The sequence below is a fragment of the Medicago sativa genome, chromosome 1 (assembly GCF_051527215.1).
Source record: "Medicago sativa cultivar Bolivia chromosome 1, Bolivia_mono, whole genome shotgun sequence".
Lineage (NCBI taxonomy): Eukaryota > Viridiplantae > Streptophyta > Magnoliopsida > Fabales > Fabaceae > Medicago > Medicago sativa.
Genome location: NC_140749.1, coordinates 83,527,090 through 83,548,925, shown reverse-complemented (window position 1 = coordinate 83,548,925; position 21,836 = coordinate 83,527,090). Strand labels below are relative to the sequence as shown.

The 21,836-nt window shown below is 32.0% G+C and overlaps 2 protein-coding genes and 1 long non-coding RNA gene across 3 annotated transcripts; 2 read left to right on the top strand and 1 right to left on the bottom strand.

Moving 5' to 3' along the window:
- The first annotated feature begins 1,202 nt into the window (after positions 1-1,202).
- LOC146958279 (uncharacterized) lies at positions 1,203-2,816 on the top strand. Its single transcript, XR_015020359.1, has 2 exons — positions 1,203-1,625; positions 1,750-2,816. It is a non-coding gene; the product is annotated as an uncharacterized LOC146958279 (long non-coding RNA).
- Positions 2,817-5,887: 3,071 nt separating this feature from the next.
- On the bottom strand, positions 5,888-8,824 carry LOC146958278 (trihelix transcription factor DF1-like). Its single transcript, XM_085741372.1, has 2 exons — positions 8,460-8,824; positions 5,888-7,621 (listed from the first exon to the last, which is right to left on the bottom strand). Exons 1-2 carry the CDS (start codon positions 8,726-8,728, stop codon positions 6,184-6,186), a joined length of 1,707 nt encoding a protein of 568 aa, XP_085597498.1. The 5' UTR covers positions 8,729-8,824; the 3' UTR covers positions 5,888-6,183.
- A 10,470-nt stretch (positions 8,825-19,294) lies between these two features.
- On the top strand, positions 19,295-21,836 carry LOC146958277 (uncharacterized). Its single transcript, XM_085741371.1, has one exon. It carries the CDS (start codon positions 19,514-19,516, stop codon positions 21,749-21,751), a length of 2,238 nt encoding a protein of 745 aa, XP_085597497.1. The 5' UTR covers positions 19,295-19,513; the 3' UTR covers positions 21,752-21,836.

Genomic DNA, 21,836 nt, shown 5'->3' with positions numbered 1-21,836 from the left:
CACACTCTGGGTCCTTACTTTTAGTCAAATCATGTGTATCATTTATATTTTTGAATGAATTTTTGCAAGAATATTTAGAATATTATAAGAATCTCTCTAAAAAAAATATTTTCTATAAGCGTCAAAATCATTAAAATTCATATTTAATTCATGTTTTATTAAAACATTCTAATTTATTTTTGGAGAGATTCTTATAATATTCTAAATATGACTCTGAAAAAAATTCAAAAGTTTTAGTCTCTAATATTCTAAACATGACTGCGAAAAGATGCTTATAATATTTTAATTGGCCATCCTATTAAAATAAGGGTTAAACATATATTTGGTCCTTATAAATATTTCAACTTTTTGTTTTAATCCCCCTAAAAAATTCTTTGGCTTGTAGCCCTTCAAAAGTTTTTCATTATCACTTTTGGTCTCTGCTTTTAAGTCAACTCACGTGTATCACTCAAAAGTTTTTTTTTTCGTAGTCATGTTTAGAATATTAAAAAAAATCTTTCAAAAAATAAATTTGTATATTTTAATAAAACATACATTAAATATGAAATTTTATGTTTCTGGGGCTTAAAAATTGATATTTAATTTCTGTTAAGTTAAGCAATTATAATTTCTTAATTTCTTTGGGGATAGATTCTTATAATATTTTATAATTCCTGCAAAAATTTATTCTAAAATTTATAGGATTCAAATGACTTGTACTTAAATGTAAGCATCAAAAGTGTGGAATGAAATTTTTTTAAAGACTAAAGGTAGAAGAAAAAAATTAGTAGAATTAAAAGGAAATTTTTTTTTTGGAAATATATAGAGATAAAAACAAATTTAATCTAAAATTTTATTAGAACAATCATCCATGAAAACATTGCCTGACCTTCCATTTTAACAGCGTTTAATTACCGACATGAAGTTTCAACTTTCATCTAAACAAAGTCCAACAATGTTGACTAGCTTTAATAGTTGATTTAAATACTTATGGAGTACTCCTTTATCTATACCTATTAATAAAGGCAAAACATTGTTTTGGTGTAGCCTATTTTATATACCATTTTTGCCCTTCAGTCTATTCAATTACTTGCTCATGTCCAAAACTAACTTTAGGGCAAAAATGACTTTTTCTTCTATTCTTTTACGGTTTTTTCCTTAACTGCATTAAAGGAGGTTATATGATTTTTTTAACAAAAACTTCTTTATCAAAAGAGAAGAACAAGAGTATCTCCTCTCTGGAAAAAAAATGAGTATCTTCTCCATACCTTCTTATCCCACCTCACTTGGTCTAATCGGTATGAAAGAAAAAAAAATGGAAAATAGGTTCAATTAACTCGGTTAAGGGGAGAGTATAATTGAGAGGAACAAAAAAAAGAGGAGGAGAATTAGGATTAGGGTTATTAATTTAAGAAGTAGGATATGAAACAATGGAGATTGGAGGTGGTTATTATTTTTACACTTTTAAAATCAAGCGGTTTAGTTATTTTGCAAGAGAAGAAAAAACATAGAACCACAACAAGGGCATTACAATCGCAAAATATGGTTTCCATCACACCAAACAAAATCACTCAATATGTTGGTTTGCAGAAAGTAATCGCTACAAACAAACACCGCATGAAGATGTGCACGGGCTGAACTTTGTTGTGAGTCACAATCATAATAATTTAATTGATTTCATACATTAATCGTTTTCATTTTCTCTACAATTACGTCTCATTCATATTCAAGATCAACATGTAACTTCTCTTTGAATTAAAACATCTATAGAGATAAGGAGAGGGGGTCAATAATGAGATCAACATGTGCCACTTTTTGTAAGGGGAAATTGCCACCGTGAAATGTGTTGTTGGAATGATTACCATTATTTGTTTCCAACAACTCAGGATGTATCTTTCTATCAAGGGTGTAGTCAACGCATTTGAATGGCATGGATCAATGAATAATTTTATGGCCTTTAGCTTGATGTAAGAGCACTATAAATCAAAATTTAATCAATAGGAAAGGAAGTAACAACATAATTTGGTTTGACAATTCTTTGCTAATTTTATGTTTCTAATTTTTGTTTCTTTTTTCATGATATTGATTTAGAATGGTTACTAATTTGGCACTTGATTAGTTTTTTTTTTTCTTTTTCTCTTCCACTTTTCGTTTTCCTTTGATGGAAAGTTAGATATACCTTCTAATGTACTAAAAAAAATCACTATTTAATTTATAACCCCTTCTACTTTGTAGTTTTTTCTACTTTATCATTTATCTTTGTTTTAATTGTATTTTGATATCTTGATCGAAAATGTAAAATGCATGAATATTATATATCACTTAAAAGCGTATAGTATTTGCTAAACTGATTTCACACCATAAAAAACTCACCATTGACTTTTTATTTTAAACCTTTTTTTGTTGACTTTGATTAAAGTGCATTTTTTTGTTGACTTTGATTAAAGTGCACTAAAGTGGAGATTCAATAACAAGCATAAAGTGGATTGGAAAAATGTAAGAAGATAGAAGCAGAATGGATGAAGAGGGAAATGAAGAGGAAGGGGGAGACGAAAGTGGGAGGGTCGTAGGTGGCCTGTGTTTGAGACGGATAGCAGAGATAAAGAATGAGTGAAGAGAAAGATTGAAGGAGAATTTCCATAATAGGGTTCTCTATTTTTATTTTGCTATTTTACAAAACAAACTTATCTCTTAGTCTTTCATTTCTTCTTTGTGGATGTTGATTATTTTATTATAGCTGCTTTCTTCGGGCATGCGTTGTTTCAGGTGGAAGGTGTGCTCACGATAGATGTTACAAGGATTAAACAATGTTTAAGGACTAAAATTGTTTTTGTTCATTACTGTATGATTTCCTAAAAAAAAAAAAAATCATTATTGTATGATTGTATTAGTTTTGTTTTCATCATGTTATTCTTATTTACATAAAAAAAAATAGATGAATTTGTTTTGTTACATTTTCCATCTATGTTGTGATGCCTCCAGTAATTGATTTAGAAACGTATTGTTGAATTGTGAAATGGGTACAATGCGTGTCATTATGGTAATTGAGGGTTGAATGTTGAAGAGATTGATCCCACCATTAGAGATACTCAAAATGAAAATAGAGAACTCTTTATATGCTTTCTTATATATACGGCAATCTCAACACAAGGTAAGTTAAGTTAATGGTTCACCATCCAAAAATAAAAGTAGTTAAAATTGGTTCTTCTATTTGCATTGTTCTAAATTCATCAAAAACTATATGAAATTCAATTAATAGTTTCTTTATTTAAATCTCATATTGTTTTACTCACATTTCACTTAGTCCTTTATTGTTTTTTGTGAAGAACCTTAGGAAGAGGAAGGAGTTTTATTTTTGGAAGGAAGAAGATGAAGGAGGTGTATGACAATCCTCTTTACATATAGGTTTGTCTCGGCGTGATGTAGTATATTTCATTGTGTCATGTGTTTCAAACAATAGTTTTAAAAAGAATGCAATCGGATGAATGAGCAAAAATAAGGTTAGTTGAGGAAATAAAGGAAAAATACCGAGGTCAAGGGCTCCGAACAAAATACAAACTTGAGAGGAGGCATTAGATAGTTGAAATTTTCAAGAGAATTTACAGATAATAGAAAACAAACACATGGTGAGGGATAAAGTCATAAATGATGGGATGAAGATGTGAATGATCAAGTATTTGGACACAATATGAGACCAAAGTAGGTTGACTGATTGCAAGGCACTCGAGCCCCTTTCTAATTTTTTTGTCTTTTGCTTTATTGTCTCCAAGTACTACTGTTATTTTCAGTTTTTTGCTCAACTTTGTTGTTGTACATTAATCTTAATTGTCTCTTTTTTTTCTTTCTATGACATTTGTTCAATGTGGAAAACAGAGTGGAGATGCCACAGGTCCCTTCCTTTGAATGCTAAACATGTATCCTCAAGGAAGTCACACAAAATGATGGAAGAAATAAAGATGTACAATCAACGGGGAGAGAGGGGGAGAGAGAGAGACCTTTAAATAAAACCACTAATGTAATTTTTAACTAAGAACTTCATCAATCAAGTAACTTTTAAGTAATACTAAAGTGGATCAATTATGATTAAACAATTGTTTATTTGTTGAAGAATTGTAGGATTTTTTGAATCATATTTATACAAAATAGGCTAAATGAAAATTCATCAAACAAAAACATATTGTTTATGACTTTTATACGTTAGCGCAGTAGAAAAAGCGGTCAGACGGGCACGGGAGTGCCCGTCTGAGCGCTAGTCGGAATAATAACAATTTGAAAAAATGTACACAATAATCGCTTTCGGCACAAAAATTACTACTAATATCTTGTCAAGGAAGAAAAGAAACCAGTAGTATAATTTACTTATATGCTGTGTATATTATGTTCCTTGTAAGTTACGGTGATTAACATTTTCAACTCACCCACTAGTGCAAATCCAATCCAATCCAATAATGAAATTGATGATCTGGAAAATCCCATCACAATTAATGTATAAAAGTCAAGACAGACAGACAGACACAGTAATAGAATAATGTAATTGGATGGCTTAATTTTGGGATCACATATGAGTCATAAGATTCCTCTTTATGGAACCTGAACAGAATGACTCTTGCAAAGTTGTCATTTTGTTGCAAGTAGCTAGGGACGAGGAGAATAGAGCTGTTATTATTAACTGTTTGTTCTTTATACAAATTATTAAAGTCCTCTATGTTCAGGCTATACTTTTAGTGAAGAACAAACTGGAACATTTTTATTTTATTTTTATATGTGTACAATAAAATAATGCAATTTGTACAACAATGTTTGTTTCTCATTGAAAAGAACTCACCTGATTGAGCTAGCTAATCCCATATTTTTTTTGTGAATAATACATATATGCATAAAGTAATAGTATTATTATTGTCCAAAATATAGGATTTATATGACTAAATAACATAAATATAGAAAAGTTGACGGTGATATTAAATTTGACAAAAGTTAGTTTGTCTTTTCACATAGAGACGGTTGAAATGTTCAATTGATTTGAGTTAAATGTTAAAAATTGAAAGACGAGTTCAAACTCGAACCGAATAAAAGAAATGGCTACAACAATTAATTATTAAGGTTTAAAAAAACACTCATAGAGAGTTAATTTAGGTTTCTATCATATAGTATTCATTGTGTTGGTTGCATAAAATGATTAAAATAATTAGTGGTGTGTTGTTGATATAAAATAATTAACACATGAAAATTGTAAGATGGTCTTACAAATAAAGACGCATAATTTGTTTAATAATGTATTTAAGAGGGTCCTATACAGGGATGGAGGCAGATATAAAACAAAACAAGTCAAAGTTTAAAAATTTTAAATTAACAAATAATGCAAGTCCTCTAACCATTTAACTATTTCACACACAACTAGTTAAAATCAACTTTTCAACAACAAAATGAAATTGAAATACATGGTGGTTCTGCTATGCATATATATATATATATAGTAGTTCCATCCACCTCCACAACTTTAATGATGATAATAACTAAAGGAAAATTACAAGACTATAGCATGTGACATTTTTTTTAAAAAAATCATCTAATATTGGGACCTCTCTGTCATATTCAACTTATACTTTACACAAAATATATTTATTAAGAGCCTAAAATAACATGTATTCATCCTCTCATCTCATTCCACTATAGTTGCTTTGCTTTGCTGGCCCATGTGAACTGTTTAACAACATTGAATCTCTGATCTCATTTCATGACGGCTTGAATCTGACCCACAACTCCAATGATCTACTTTTAAGCTGGCCCATGATTTTCAGAATGTATTGTGTCAGAACCCAGATGAACATGAACATACATAATGATGCTTTTTCAAATGGGACCATAATTTAAAAAGAAAAAAATAAATTGAATTTTTATGGTCCAGGTGTTTGTGGTATGCCTTTAATATATGACTATTTTCAGTGACAAAGTTCAATAACATCTTTAATCCCAAATGCACAAAATAATTTAAATAAAATCCAAAAGAAAATTCTATGATCTCACGAAATTGGATCCTCTACTGCTTCAGATGTGTTATACCGTAGGAACTTTTAGATTTAAAGAGAAAAATTCTCTTCAAAATCTAAGTTTCTACAGGTGCAACACAATACTGCAAATGTAGAGGATCTAGGTCAATCTTTGTGTCTCTTGTTTACATCCAATGAGAAGCTTCCTTATCTTGTCTCATACAACTGTGTCCATTGATGAAAGTTTATTTGTTGTCACAACTTCATAACGGCTACTAACACCTCCTTCATCTTCTTCCATGCTATCTCCATCTTCATATTCATCCATGTTTTCATCTTCTTCATCATCAACATCACCATTGTCATCTTCTTCTTTTGCTTCATCAACATTCTTCTTCACCACAGCACCCTCTTCAAATGTAGTTGGAGGTCTCCATTGTTGTTCTGGCTGCACCATCAATGGCTCCATCGTCTCATTTGACTTCATGCTATGAAACGAATTAGAACCAAAAAGGTTCTGTGTTTTGTTCTTTTCTTTGTAAATAGCTTCAAGTTCATTAAAATAAGGACATGTCTTACTATCATCACGCCTTTGCTTGTTACTTTCCTTCATTTTCTTGTAGTATTTGTTGATATTCTCCCATTTTTCTTTGCACCTTTTCGCATTCCTATTGTATCCTTGTCTCTTCATTGCAGCTGAAATATCTTCCCACAATGGTGCTTTTGGCCCATTTTCTTGATACTTTGGTTCAAGACTTGTTCTTATCCTTATTAGAGCATGAACTTCACTTTTTGGCCACCTTGATGGAGAAGGAGAAGCACCACCATTACCACTTTTGTAACCATTATTCATATTTTGAAATTCAACAATGTTGTTGTTTGGTATCACTAGTTGTTGTGTTTGAACTTGTGATGCCAGAGCTGTCTGACACGGAGACAGCTCTGGTGCTGGCGGTGGTTGTGGTGGTGGCTGTCCAGACAATTTTTGGAGAAATGCAATAACAGCTGCATTTTTTTGAGCTGCTGATGATCTTTCTTGGATAAGAAGTTCGTGTTCTTTATTGATTCTATCCATTTCTTGAATTCTCAAAGCATCTTGTTGAGCAATGTGTTCTTTTTCACGTTTGTCTATGGCTTCAAGAAACTTCTTTTGCATTTCCTCTTGTTTTGCAAGCACTTGTCTTGTGAGTCTCCTGAAATAGTCCTTCCATTTTCTCTTCTTTCTATACTTCTCTTCCAAGTCTTCGTCCGAAGCTGTGGAAGAAGAAGTTGAAGTTGTTGTGGTTGAGAATAGGTTGTTCATGTTTGGCAAAGAATTTGGAACATTGTTGTTGTTAGGTTGTGGTGAAGGAGAAACGAATGTGGTAGGGTTTGTGGATGGAACAGTGGTTGTGACATATGATATTGTTTGTGTGGTTTCATTGGGATTTATTGTTGGTGATGAGAGTGTGTTATTATTTGGTTGTGGTTTTGGATGGTAAGAGGAGAATGTGAGTTGTTTTTCAAGTGCTTGTAATTGATCAAAAAATCTATAGGTTTTTCCTTCTGATTTTCCACTCCTCCCTTCTTTGGTTCTTTTGTGATACTTGTATACATTTTCAAATTTCTCCTTGCACTTCTTTGAGCTTCTATGATAGCCAAGTTCAGCTAGTTTCCTACATGTATGTATATATAGAGGGATCACGGAAAGTGGAGGAGACAGAAAGGAGGTGATAATTAATATTGATAATGATGATTGAATTTTGTAATCATATATAGTTAGTATATCCATTGAAAAAGGAAAAGAAAAAACTAGACTCCTTTCACGTAAAAAAAAAGTAAAAATTTGTGATGAGGAAAAATACAAAGTATATAGTACTAAATTAAAACACATGTTACACCAAAAAAAAAAATAAACACATGAAGCTAGGTAGTTCATACCTAAAAGAGTGACCAATAAATAAGAAACACAAAGTAATAAAAATTAGATGGAAGGATGAAATTAACCTAAAAAAAGTTGAAGAAGATGAACTCAACATTAAACTTAAGTAATTTAATTGGTTAATAAAATTATATATGAAGAAGTATGTACCAAAAAAAAAAAAAAAAAATTATATATGAAGAAGTAAATTATAAACTATGATTGAGTTCAACATCCAGCAAGATTCAGATAGAAGAATTTCACTTAGATGATTCAAATGACATAAATTATCTTATGACTCAAAATCTAAGATAACCGAATTATTGCCTCATACACTTGAGAATAAGATATATGCCTTTTCAGAAGGAAAAAAAAAATGATTCCAATCAAAGAGCTTTTTTTGACTAGTTCCACTGACAGGAAATAGGTTCCAAAAACTGATTGGTTAATTTGGATACATATCTAAATTCAGATCTTCTTCATGCATGATATAGCTTATAAACAAGAAAATGAAAGGTATATAGAAAAAGATGAAGAAGAAGAAGAAAACAAAAAGAAAAGACATAGATATATAAATATTGAATTGAGTATACCTTGAAACCTCTTCCCAAAGTGGACCCTTAAGACTTGAATCACGAAAAACACCATCCATATCTGATCTTATCTTCAAGAGAGCCAATGTTTCTTGGCGGGGCCACCTATTTCCTCCACCACCGTTAATATTGATATTCATCTTATCATCTTCCTCACCACCAATCTCTCTTCCTTTCTCTTCACCGCCGCCTCCGTTTTGCGCCGTAACCGGCACAATATTCTCACCGGAGCAAGTCTCCATCATTACTGTTGCATCACCAAGCTGCATATAGAAGAAGATATATGTCCCTACCTAGCTATTATACAGCTTGAGAGGGAATAATTATATGATCAGAAAAAATAAACAAGAGGAATAGTATAGTATAGTATACTCTCAACTCAAAGGGTTTTTATTGTGCGCATTGAGATGCTTTCATGAGGGTGAAATATATTTCTTTATTTTTAGGTGGGATCTGTCAATTTCATTATTCACGTCTAATTAATTCATTACCTAGTTCAAATTATTTAATAAGCCAGGTAATTAACTTTTGCTTTCTGTATTTGTTATGTGTGTAATTATTATTGTTGTTATTATTTTAAACTTTATGATTAGGGTATGGAATCTTCAGTTATTTTTTATTTTATTTTTTTAGTTTGTTGGGGTTGGATTGAAATAGAAGAAAATTAAAAAGGAAATACAATCACTTTGGGTTGTATTATGTGTGTCATATTACGTATGAGCTGGAAAAGTAGTAAAAGGAAATTATAACATGGATATTTTTTGTTTAAAGAGAAAATAATGATATAAAGGAAGTATATTAAATTGGAAAATATTTATAATAATATTAAAAATATGATATCTTTAAAAAAAAAACTAAAAATATAATATGTGTTCTTTCAAAAAAAAAAAATATAATATGTGTATTTTTGGAAAGAAAAAAAAAATTAACAGATGTACATAGTGGGAACAGCCTGCAGATAGCGACGATGGAGATAATAAGTTGGCCCATTTGTAGGTCAGCTTTGCTTATTGGGGGCTTTTGGATTTCAGTGGCAAAATTATTTTTTAAATTACTGGATTACCCTTGAGATGGATCCATTGACCTTTTGTTAATCATAGAGTTCTAAATCCCACGATTTCTTTTACAGCGGCATAATGAGCTTAGCATTCATGGAAAGCTTTCAATAATTCTTCTTGTACTATCATTTGGTGCTCTTTCCATATTCCCCATGATGTATACTACTTCATCCGTTTTAAAATGAGTGTCACTTTAGCCAAAAAAAATTGTTTCAAAATGAATGTCACTTTCAGTTTCCAATGCAATAATAACTTTTTTTTTCAATTGTACCCTTCAATTAATACTCTGCACACTACTTCCAAAGTATTACTTTTAAAACTAACCAATAGTTAATAAGGATAATTTGGTAAAATAACCATTCTCTTTCTTTTAATCATTGCATTTCTTAATATATGTGTAAACACCTAAAACGACACTCATTTTGAAACGGATGGAGTATTTCGGACCGGGGCAATGCTCATTCCAAAAGGATCTATGATTTGAAATAGGGTTTTGCTAACAAGTGTCTTAAGGGCATTTGTTAAGGATTCAAAAAAGAAAATAATGGATAAATTTTATGTTGGAAAAATTACTTTTTAATGTTCAGTAGTGTTAACTTGTGCCCTTATGGCACATGTTAAAAAATCCAAAAAAAGAAATATTCTCTTAAAATTTGTGCATTCAATTCATTAAAACATTAAAGATTAAATTTAATTCACACATTCCAATACATTATTTCTACATTTGGCTTCTAAACTTGTACCTTAAGGGCACAAGTTAACATTTCTCTTTAATGTTTTAATGTGTTGAATATACAACTTCTAAGATAAAACTTTCACTTTAAACTTCTTATCAAATGTCCTAAGACATTTGTTAGCAAAAGTTTGGGCACTTTATACCTTCGACACACTTTAGGATATCTCGTGAACAAACTTTTGCTTTCTAATTACCATCGGATGATTTCTCATCATATAAGTCGGTTTTCTAAAATTGGGTTGGATTCAACCTAAATTTAAATATATAGTATCATAGTCTGATTGTGATCCACAAACCAATGAGTTATGGGCTCATACCATATTAAAATTTGGATCGAGTCTAATTCAACTTAATAAAATTGACTAGTACAAAGAGTAGCTAGAGCCGACAATGAACTGAGAAAACTCAAACATAGTTCAAAACTCGATTTGACAATTAGTACATTGAACTTGGTTTATGAACTAAATAAGACGAACATGAGCTGGAAGTTAAGTTTGTGAACTAGATGAGTTGAACTTAAGTTATATAATTCGACTCCTTTGATTCACGAGTTTACTCGAAAATGTGTGTGTATGTGTGTTCGGAAAGATTTTTTTTGAGGGTATTCTCCATTGAAGTTTTAGAATTTTGTTGGGTTGTTTACTTGTAGTTTGCTATGTTTTTAGTTTTATATTTTCTTTTTTGTAAATGTATGCCGGTATGAGCTTTGTATTTGTGCCTATCATTTAAACGATTTATGCTTGTGATAGTTTTATTTTAATTCAAGCCATATTACAAAACCAGATAAAAAAAGAATAAGAATTTTGAATTATTTGATTCAAGCAAACTAAGGAACCTAATGAGTCAAATTGATTTCTCATGAACTCTAAACGAGTTGAATCGAGCTAAAAAAAAGTTCATTTTAAACTCGAGTTGAGTTTTAAGCTAAACCAAATCTAATTGAATCAAGTTTATGTGAATTCGACTCATTTCCAACCCTAATAAAGATGATTATCACTATTCATAAACATTTGTTCATGTCATACAATTTTAATGTGGATTCCTAACAACTCCCTGATGAAAAATACACTATCACATTCTAATTTAACATTTCGTTATCTTAAATATATTCACTTAATTGAAGCTAGAGTTCTTAGAGGTACACCATCCCTCGTGGAATAGCAAGGCCGTCCTCCACCACGGCAAATTAACTTAAGCCATCATTCAATCCACTCCAAATTGCACATGAAATTGATTTTTATCTTATTTTTTAAAAATTTGGGTGCAACAATAATACTGTTGGATTCAAATCTAGTTAAGAGCCCGTTTGTTATAGCTTTTTTAAGAAAAAAAATCACTTATTTTAAAAAAATAATCACTTATTTTAAAAAAAATAATCACTTTTAAGAGTATTGCATCCGTTTGTTACAGATTTTAAAAAAAAATCAGAATCTAAAAATAATCTAAAAACAGCTTCAAATGAGAAGCTGTTAGGAGCAGCTTAAAATAAAATAGATTTTTTTTAGAGGAGAGAGAAAATATAATTTAAAAAATTGGACTAATTTTGTAACAAAAAATCTCTTTTATATAGTTGTATCCAAACAAACTAGATTATTTGTTTAAAAAAAGTGATTTTTATTACAGTAAACAAACGCAAAATAGATTCTGATTTTTCATATAATCTCTAAAATATAATCTCTAAATTATTTTATATCAAAATCACTTTTATTTTAATCCATAACAAACGGGCCCTAAAACTTCATGTTAGCTTGAAATATGCTTAAACCATCTCATATTTAAAAATAGGATATATGATTTTGTCAAAAAAAAAATTAGGATATATGATTTGTACAAAAAAAAAAAGTGTATATTTTCTTTAAAAATGGTATCATCTATATCAGCCTAGTTTTAAAGAATATATTGAAAAATAATAATTGATAGTTCAATTTCTATTTGTTGGAATGTATCAACGTTTATTACTGAGAATTTAATATTCGATTCTTGGCTACCAACAAAACATTTGCTTCTTAAAAAAAAAAAAAAAACACATCACTATTACTACTATTATTAATTTATTATTACTATTTATTAAATTAAAATATTACTTATTTAAGTAAATTCTAAGCAATCATGAAGCCATGTGGGTGGGATGTAAATACCGACCATAGTTTGAGAAAGTAAACTAATTTTAGTCTGTTAGGTTGTTAACGACGACTTGATTATGTTTTTTTTAATAAGAAAAAAAATGAATTAATGATTTATTGGTTAGATAGAGCATAGATGTAGGTCATTTTATTATGGCAAACACCATTTATGAATGGAAGTAACTGGTGACAAATTCAGTTAGCTTTCAACCTAACATAATAAATAGAATGAATTTTTTGATATCATTTTTATTGCTAAATATCTTTTAAATCCACATGCTCCGCCAATTATTTAAACTTTTGTTAGGGACCATTCCCATCGATGTGCATGTATATAATGATGTGAAAAGCGATGGATATCACTACTTACTTATATATTTTCTTTTTGTTAATTGAGTCACTTCTTCCCCTTTCTTTTCTCCCTTGATGTAAATAAATGGTGTATTTAAAAAGATGCATGTTAAAAGAGAACACGATAAAGAGGGCTTTATTTTCCTTCATGTAATTTTTTGGATCTAAAGAGGTCCATTAGTTCATAATGACCCCACAACGTGCTTCAACGTGATGGGTTTTATGAGCCAATATTATTTTATTTAGCTTTTATCAGAAAATGAAATTGTATGGCTTTGAGAATTTAGGAAATTGATCCTAAATCACAGTTTTTTTCTAGTCTTTTAGACATTATATTTCTGATCAATAAAATCTTTAGTATATGGTTCAATTAATCAACCACGATCTAGACAAATAAATAATCGGATGAACCAATTAATTCTATTGGTTAATCAAAACATTGTTTTTAATGTCATCGTAACTCGTAAGTTTATTGACAGGAGACGTTGTAGTATGTAGGATTAGTGTTTGAACCCCAACTTCCTACTCATTCAACTTAAAGAAAGTGAATTTCTAATCATTAACTACTTGACAAAAAAGAATACATTATTTTTTATGTTGACGAACCAATTAGTTTTATAAAGACACAAATAATATTGGTCATTTTTAAATTTCAAAGTTATATTAACATTTTTTGTCAAATAATTGGAAGGGTCTTCCTAGAGTTCAGAATTTATTTGAAAGCTTTATCATTGTAAGCTTCTTATAACGTAAGAAACATCAAAGTGTCTATGATTTGGATACTTGCTTCAGATATTTCAGAGAACCAGAAATCATATTTTTTTTGACACAAAACAAACGACATTCATTCATTAAAATTGATAGAGTACATCGACGCAAAACAAAATCGCTAAAAATAAGGAGGATGAATCTCTGAACAAATTCACAACATCCATGTTAATAGCATAAAACGACAAAGTACATAAGCCTACAAATATGACTATATTAAAATCACCGGAATAGCCATGTCTCCGGATCTGCAACGTTGATGACTGTTAGCCAATATATTTTACTAGCTGTAATAAATGTGGTCAAAGTATAGTTGACCTAGATTTAAAGAAGATTCGAACAGAGTGTTGTATTGAAAGCAAATTTAGGTTCGAAGATGGTAGAAGACTTCGACAGAGCAGTTTTCGAAGGTGGTTATCAACAGTTATTCTTTAAGTCAGTTTGTATTTTAAGTTTGTTTTCAAATAAGCAAAACTGTCGACTTGTGGCAGTTGTAGTTTGAATTTCAAAGAAGTGTAGTTATTTCTAGACTTAGTATAAATAGTAGTTTTTCATAGGAAAAACGGGTCACAATTCCATCATACAAACTTACACTCAAAGTATCCGTATGGAAGCGAGAAACGAGTCACAAGTTGCAATGTATGAATCTGTGTACCAACTTTTGTTTAATCAATACAATTTACCTTTTTTTCTTTAAGTGTTCTTGCACTTTACTTTATTAAGTTCGATTGAGTTCAAGTGGATTGAATTCGATTGTTTTTATCATATTTCTTATATTTTCGACACCAGAGACACAGAATTTCTAACAACAAGAACAAACACAATATGTCCTAAGATTTACTGGTTGATCTTGCAAGTTACCATTTGTAAACCAGCGGTTGTTTACGAAAATCCAACGTAAACAAATTGGCACGCCCAGTGGGACTGTTTGTGCTTTTTGTTTATAGTTTTTGTTAGAGTTTCTTTTAATTCTGGTTTGTTTTGTTGTGTATGCAATTAAGAAACAAGAAATTGCTTTTTAATATGACACGCGCTAACAACCAAAAGAAAACAAATCCAACATCTTCAAATGAAGATGTGGATCAAGTGACGGTTGAAGATGATGTTCCATCCCCAGAGAATGTTAGAACATCACAGGCTGTTCCAACTAGTAATACAGCCACTCAAATATCGTCTCAGGCCATGCCTTCGATGGCCACAGTAATTTCTCAAGCCATGCCTTCGATGGTTACCCAAACTTCCCATGATTATCCAAATAATACTTCTATTCAAGGAGTTTGGGATCATAGATCAATGCCATATGGTATGCCATCATCATTGATGCAAGGCTTACAAACTAGTGGTAATATGTTTTCAGAAAATTTAAATGTTTCATTACCACAACTTTTTGGTCCTGGGGTATCTACCACATATAGAAGTCCCCAACAAAATTTAACCAATGCTTCTATGGCTGCCATTAGGCAAACTATGGAAGAAACTAATCATGATATGGTTAATATGATGACCCAACAAATTGGTACTGTCATAAATCCTTTAATTCGAGACACCAGCACTAGTTATCAAAGGTTGTCTGATCAAATGGAAAGAATTGCTAATTTCTTTGGCGCTCCACCAATCCAAAATACCCAATTGCCTCAAAATCGAAATTTGAGGGCAATTGAAATAATTGCTGATGAACCAGTGGTTCGAAATCATGAAAATATTGTCCAACCACAAGTAGTACAACCACAAGTTCAGGCAGAACCTGAAAGACAACCCATTTTGGTTAATAGAAACCAAGATGCCGATCAAGTGGTTTTACAAGCCCGTCGAAACAATTTCGATGGTCAGAATAATATAGCGGGTATTGTGGAGGCTTTGTTAGCCCAAAATGGTTTTAATATGGGTTTACATAGACCAAATTTTGTGTCTCCTTTGTCTGAGTATGTTTTAGACGCTGAATTGCCTAGAAATTGGAAAATTCCAAAGTTTACCAAATTTGCTGGAGAAACTAATGAATCTACTGTCGAACACATTGCTAGGTTTCTCATGGAAGCAGGAAATATTGCAGAAAATGAAAATTTGAGAATGAAATATTTCCCAAGTTCTTTGACAAAAAATGCTTTTACTTGGTTTACAACTTTACCTCCTCATTCAATTTATAGTTGGAACCAATTAGAAAAAGCCTTTCATGAACAATTTTACATGGGTCAATCTAAGATTAGTTTGAAAGAATTGGCCAGTGTTCGACGTAAAAGTCATGAGTCAATCGATGATTATCTCAATAGGTTTCGTCTCCTTAAGGCTAGATGTTTTACTTCTGTTCCAGAATATGAATTGGTCGAAATGGCTGCTGGTGGCCTCGATTATTCTGTTCGAAAGAAATTAGATACCCAGTACTTAAGAGACATGGCCCAATTGGCAGACAGAGTTCGACAAGTTGAAAGACTTAAAGCTGAAAAATCTAGAACTCATAACAAATTTCCTAAAAAGGAAAAAATTGCCTATATAGAAACAGGAGATAGTGAACCCGAATTCGATTGGGGTTTAGATATCGTTGAAGACAATGATATAAACCTAGCAGAATTAAAAGATGGACCTCCATATGCTTGTAAAATGTTGAGGCCATCCAATGGAAAAAATCCTGAAGATCCCAAGAGTGACAAATATCCTTCTAAAACTTATACTTTTGATATTACTAAAAGTGAAGAAATTTTTGATCTTTTAGTTAATGATGGCATAATATTAGTGCCACCTAATATGAAGTTGCCTCCTTTGGAACAAAGGAAGAAAAGAGGATTTTGTAAATTCCATGGTTTTTTAGGTCATAACCTATCTCGATGTACTCGTTTCAGGGATTCTGTACAAAAAGCTCTTGATGAAGGGAGGCTGAAATTTGGAGAGAAATCAAAACAGCAAGTGGATGGAGATCCTATGAAAAAGGCAGAGTCCATGTTTGCTGATGTTTCTGCCAATGTGGCAGAATCCATGTTTGCTGGTATTTCTATCAATATGGTGGAAATTTCAGAGAATATTGATGCAGAAATGGTTACTGAGGACCATCAAATTGAAGAGCCAGTGGTTACTGAAGATCAATTGGCCAAGGAAATGGAGAAAGCATATCCAAAGGCTGAAGAAGATTTGGTTGATTTTTTAAACCGATGTAAAATATCTAACACCAATGCTATGCTTTGTCCTCGATGCAGTGCAGTGTTCGATAAAGAAGCTGCGAAATCAGTTGAAGGATATCAACCTCAAACAAAACGTAAAGGAGGGTGGTTCGAGAACCGTTCTAAATTTGGCTTTAACAAAAGAGGTGTTCCTTACAAGATGAAAACTTCAGAGAAGTATCAAGTGAAGAACCATAAGAAGACGTTCGTTCCTTCATCGAAGTCTCCTATTGATACTTGGGTTTTCTCTGGGGGCAAGAAAACTGGTCATTCTGCGCCTCCAGCACCACCAACAAAATGGGTAAAAAGAGCTGTCAAAGTTCCAGACCAACCAGAGAGTTCTAATCCTAACAAGTATGCTTACAAAAATAACTATAAAGGTAAGAATCCTATGAGTAGAACTCAATGGCGCCGTTTTCAACGCCAGAAAAAGGAAGGAGTTTTGAAAGATGTCACTAATGATGACAAAAGTAAGGGAAAACAACCAATAGTTTTCGAAATGGTTAAAAAACCAGCTACTGAAAGAATTTTCCCTCCATTATCTTCTGCTTTAAACATCCCCAAAGGGGATGATGATATTCTAACTTCTACTTTTTCAGATTCTGAATCAAGTCTTGACATTATATGTGTGGTTTCTGTACTACCAATTGAATATGCATATGATGTATCTTCGAAGGCCAATCATGATGATGAATGTGATTTCACTGAGGAAATGGCTCGTCATAGGCCTCTGTGTTATTATGTTATGAACAATGGCTGCATCGAAGATCAACATGCAGTGTTCGAAAAACCTGATGATAGCATGAAGCTTCATTTAAAGCCTTTGTTTATTCAAGCTAAATTAAATGGTGTTGGAATTAACAAAGTGTTAGTAGATGGTGGTGCTACTGTTAATCTCCTACCACAATCTTTTCTAAGGAAACTTGGTATTTATGAATGTGATTTGAAACCACATAATGTAGTGCTCACTAATTATGAGGGATCTACTGGACAATCTCTTGGTGCTATCGAACTAGAATTGGTAGTAGGAAGCATAACCAGAGCAATTGTGTTTTTGGTAGTTCCTTCTAAAGCCAATTTCAATGCATTATTAGGGAGGGAATGGATCCATGCTGTAGGTGCAGTTCCTTCTACAATGCATCAAAGGATTGTGATTTGGAGGAAAGATGGTTTGGTAGAGAATATTGAGGCTGATCAGAGTTATTATTTCAAAGCTGAAGTTGATAATCAAGATATCAACAAAAAGAACTTTGACAAACAGCTTCAATATATTGCACCATTCATGGAAAATGATGCATCAAGTTCTATGACTAAAGAAGAAAAATTCTTTGTAAAACTTGCACCAGAATGGGGTTTTCGTTGGAAAACTGCATTCGACGATGACTTCATAGTGGTGAACAATGAAGATTGCCATGAGAAGATACCTGTAAAGGAAACAGATTTGCTGAAGACAAGAAGTACTTCGTACAAGAGGGTTACTGATGACCAAGGATATTCAGCAAATGGAATCTCACCAACTGGGTGGGATATCAATAATTGATCAATGGTTGAGCCCAGCATATGGGAAAAGATTACGGCTTATGTAGCCGAGAAAAACTTTGATTTGGCTGAAACAGCCAAAGAAGAAGAGGTCTTCGATGCTTCAGTAGAAAATAATTCTGATGACCTCGTTGATGATCAAAAATTAGACTGTATTTACGATGATGAACCTTTGGGTTTTGAAGAAGATCCAATGGAATCTACAATAAAAATGAAGGCCCAAGATCCTCTTGAAGAAGTGGATATAGGAGATGGTTCTGTAAAAAGACCAACATACATAAGTTCAAAGATTCCTAAGAGCTTCAGAGATCGAATTGTGGCGCTTTTGAAAAATTACAAGGATTGCTTTGCTTGGGATTATCATGAAATGCCTGATTTGAGTAGAAAGGTTGTAGAGTTGCAATTGCCAATCAGGACAGACAAGAAACCAGTGAAGCAAATTCCAAGAAGGTTTGCACCAGAGATTCTACCAAAAATAAAAGAAGAGATCGAAAGACTCCTCAAATGTGGCTTCATCAGACCTGCAAGGTATGTTGATTGGTTAGCTAATGTAGTTCCTGTTAAAAAGAAAAATGGAAGTATAAGAGTTTGTATTGATTTTAGAGATTTAAATCTCGCCACTCCTAAAGATGAATATCCTATGCCAGTAGCAGAAATGTTGGTAGATTCTGCAGCAGGTTTCGAATATTTGAGTATGCTTGATGGTTATTCAGGTTATAATCAAATATTTATTGCTGAAGAAGATGTTTCTAAAACAGCATTTCGATGCCCAGGGGCATTAGGATGTTATGAGTGGATAGTAATGCCATTTGGTCTTAAAAATGCTGGTGCTACATATCAAAGAGCAATGAATTCAATGTTTCATGATTTAATTGAAGATTTTATGCAAATTTACATTGATGATATTGTTGTGAAATCATCTTCTGAAAACAAACACTTAGAACATTTACGTTTATCATTCGAAAGGATGAGACAATATGGATTAAAAATGAATCCATTAAAATGTGCGTTTGGTGTTTGTGCAGGTGATTTTTTAGGATTTGTTGTCCATAAAAAGGGCATCGAAATCAATCAAAATAAGACTAAAGCTATAATAGAGGCTAAAGCACCCTCTACCAAAAAAGAGTTGCAGTCTTTATTAGGCAAAATAAATTTCCTCAGAAGATTTATATCTAATCTAAGTGGCAGAGCACAAGCATTCTCGTCATTACTTCGATTAAAGAAAGAGGAAATTTTTAGATGGGAGCCTGAACACCAAAAGGCATTTGAAGACATAAAGTCATATTTATCTAATCCTCCTATTCTTTCACCTTTGTTGAAAGACAAAAAGATGAAGTTATATATAGCATCATCTGAAAGAACTATAGGGAGTATGTTAGCACAAGAGGATGAAAATGGTGTAGAAAGAGCCATTTATTATCTTAGTAGAGTTTTAAGTGATGTTGAAACAAGATATCATCCTAGTGAAAAATTATGTCTTTGTTTGTATTTCTCATGTGTGAAACTTAAGCATTATATAAGACCTTTTGATGTTTATTCCCATTTCGATATTATTAAGCACATGTTATCTAAACCTATTCTGCATAGTAGAGTTGGTAAATGGGCTTTGGCACTCACAGAATATTCTTTAACTTATCAATCTTTGAAAACTGTGAAAGGCCAAATAGTGGCTGATTTTATTGCTGATCATTCCATTGAAGAACCTGTGACTGGGGGCATCGAAACATTTCCATGGACATTGTATTTCGACGGGTCTAGTCATAAAAATGGTTCTGGAATAGGTATAGTTATTGTTTCACCAACAAATGAAGTAACCAAATATAAATTTCGAATTAGCCAATATTGTTCGAATAATGAGGCAGAATATGAAGCCTTAATAAATGGTTTAGAGATTTTGCTCGAACTGGGGGCAAAATGTTTAATTATTAGAGGTGATTCTGAATTAGTAATAAAGCAAATAACAAAAGAATATAAATGCCTCAAAGAAACTTTGATAATGTATTACACTATAGTTAATGCATTACTTAAACATTTTGTTCAAATTGAAGTTCAACATGTTCCTAGAGCAGAAAATCAAGAAGCTAATGATTTAGCTCAATTAGCTTCTGGATACAAACTTTCGAAGGAACAAGAGCAAGAGGTTATTGAAATTAAAACAAAGCGTAATTCGATAGACATTGTGCCTAACAAATTGTTAAGACCAAAACTTGGGGGCATGGAAGCATCTCAAGGATACCTTCAGAGTGCAAAATTTTCTGAAATTTTGGTCATTAACAATTTGGATGATAATGATTGGCGAAAACCCATAGTCAATTTTTTGGAAAATCCAGATGGCACAACTTGTAGAAAAGTCAAATATAGAGCCTTGAGTTATGTGATAATAGGCAATGAATTATTTAAAAAGACTCCAGAAGGAGTTTTACTTAAATGCCTTAGTGAAGCAGAAGCATATTTGGCTGTATCGAATACTCATAGTGGTGCTTGTGGTACACATCAAGCAGGCCATAAAATAAAATGGCTTTTGTTTCGACAAGGTGTTTATTGGCCAACCATGTTAAAAGATTGCATAAATTTTGCTAAAGGTTGTAAAGAATGTCAAGAACATGCTGGAATTCAAAAAGTACCAGCTAGTGAATTACATTCAATAGTGAAACCTTGGCCATTCAGAGGATGGGCTTTAGATGTAATTGGGGAAATCAAACCTAAGTCATCCAAAGGCTACAAATATATTTTGGTTGGAATAGATTATTTCACTAAATGGATAGAAGCTGTTCCACTAAAAGATGTTACTCAAGATGAAGTTATAAACTTCATTCAAAAATTTATTATTTATAGATTTGGCATACCAGAAACTATTACTACAGATCAAGGATCTGTATTTACTGGTCGAAAGATGGTAAAATTTGCTGAAGAAATAGGATATAAATTGTTGACTTCAACACCATATTATGCTCAGGCAAATGGTCAGGTAGAAGCAGCAAATAAGAATTTGATTACTATAATAAAAAGAAAAGCTAGCCAAAAGAAAAAACCCAAAGAATGGCATGAGTTTCTTTATGAAGCTTTATGGGCAGTTCGAACTTCTCCTAAAGAATCTATAAATACTACTCCTTTTCGATTAACATTTGGCCATGATGCTGTATTGCCAACAGAAATCTTACTTCAATCTACTCGAATTCAAAGACAAATCGAAATTCCAACAAATCAATATTTGGATATGATGTTGGATGAATTAGTAGATATTGATGAAGAAAGATTAATGGCTTTAGAAGTGCTTACAAAGCAAAAAGAAAGAATAGCAAAAGCCTATAACAAAAGAGTTAAATCGAAATTATTCCTGCAAGGGGACTTAGTTTGGAAAGTTATCTTGCCTATGGATAAAAAGGATCGATGTTTAGGAAAATGGTCTCCTAGTTGGGAAGGACCATGGAAAATTCTAAGAGTTTTTTCGAATAATGCGTATGAGATCGAAGAACTACAAGAAGATCAGAGAATTCTACGCATAAACGGTAAATATTTGAAAAAATATAAACCGATGTTACAAGAAATTAAAATTACACAAGAGTAATTTGATTCGAAATAAAAACTTGGCATTAATTTAAAAATGCCAACTGATGGGCAGGTTACATCGAAATGCTTAAAATGGAAAAACC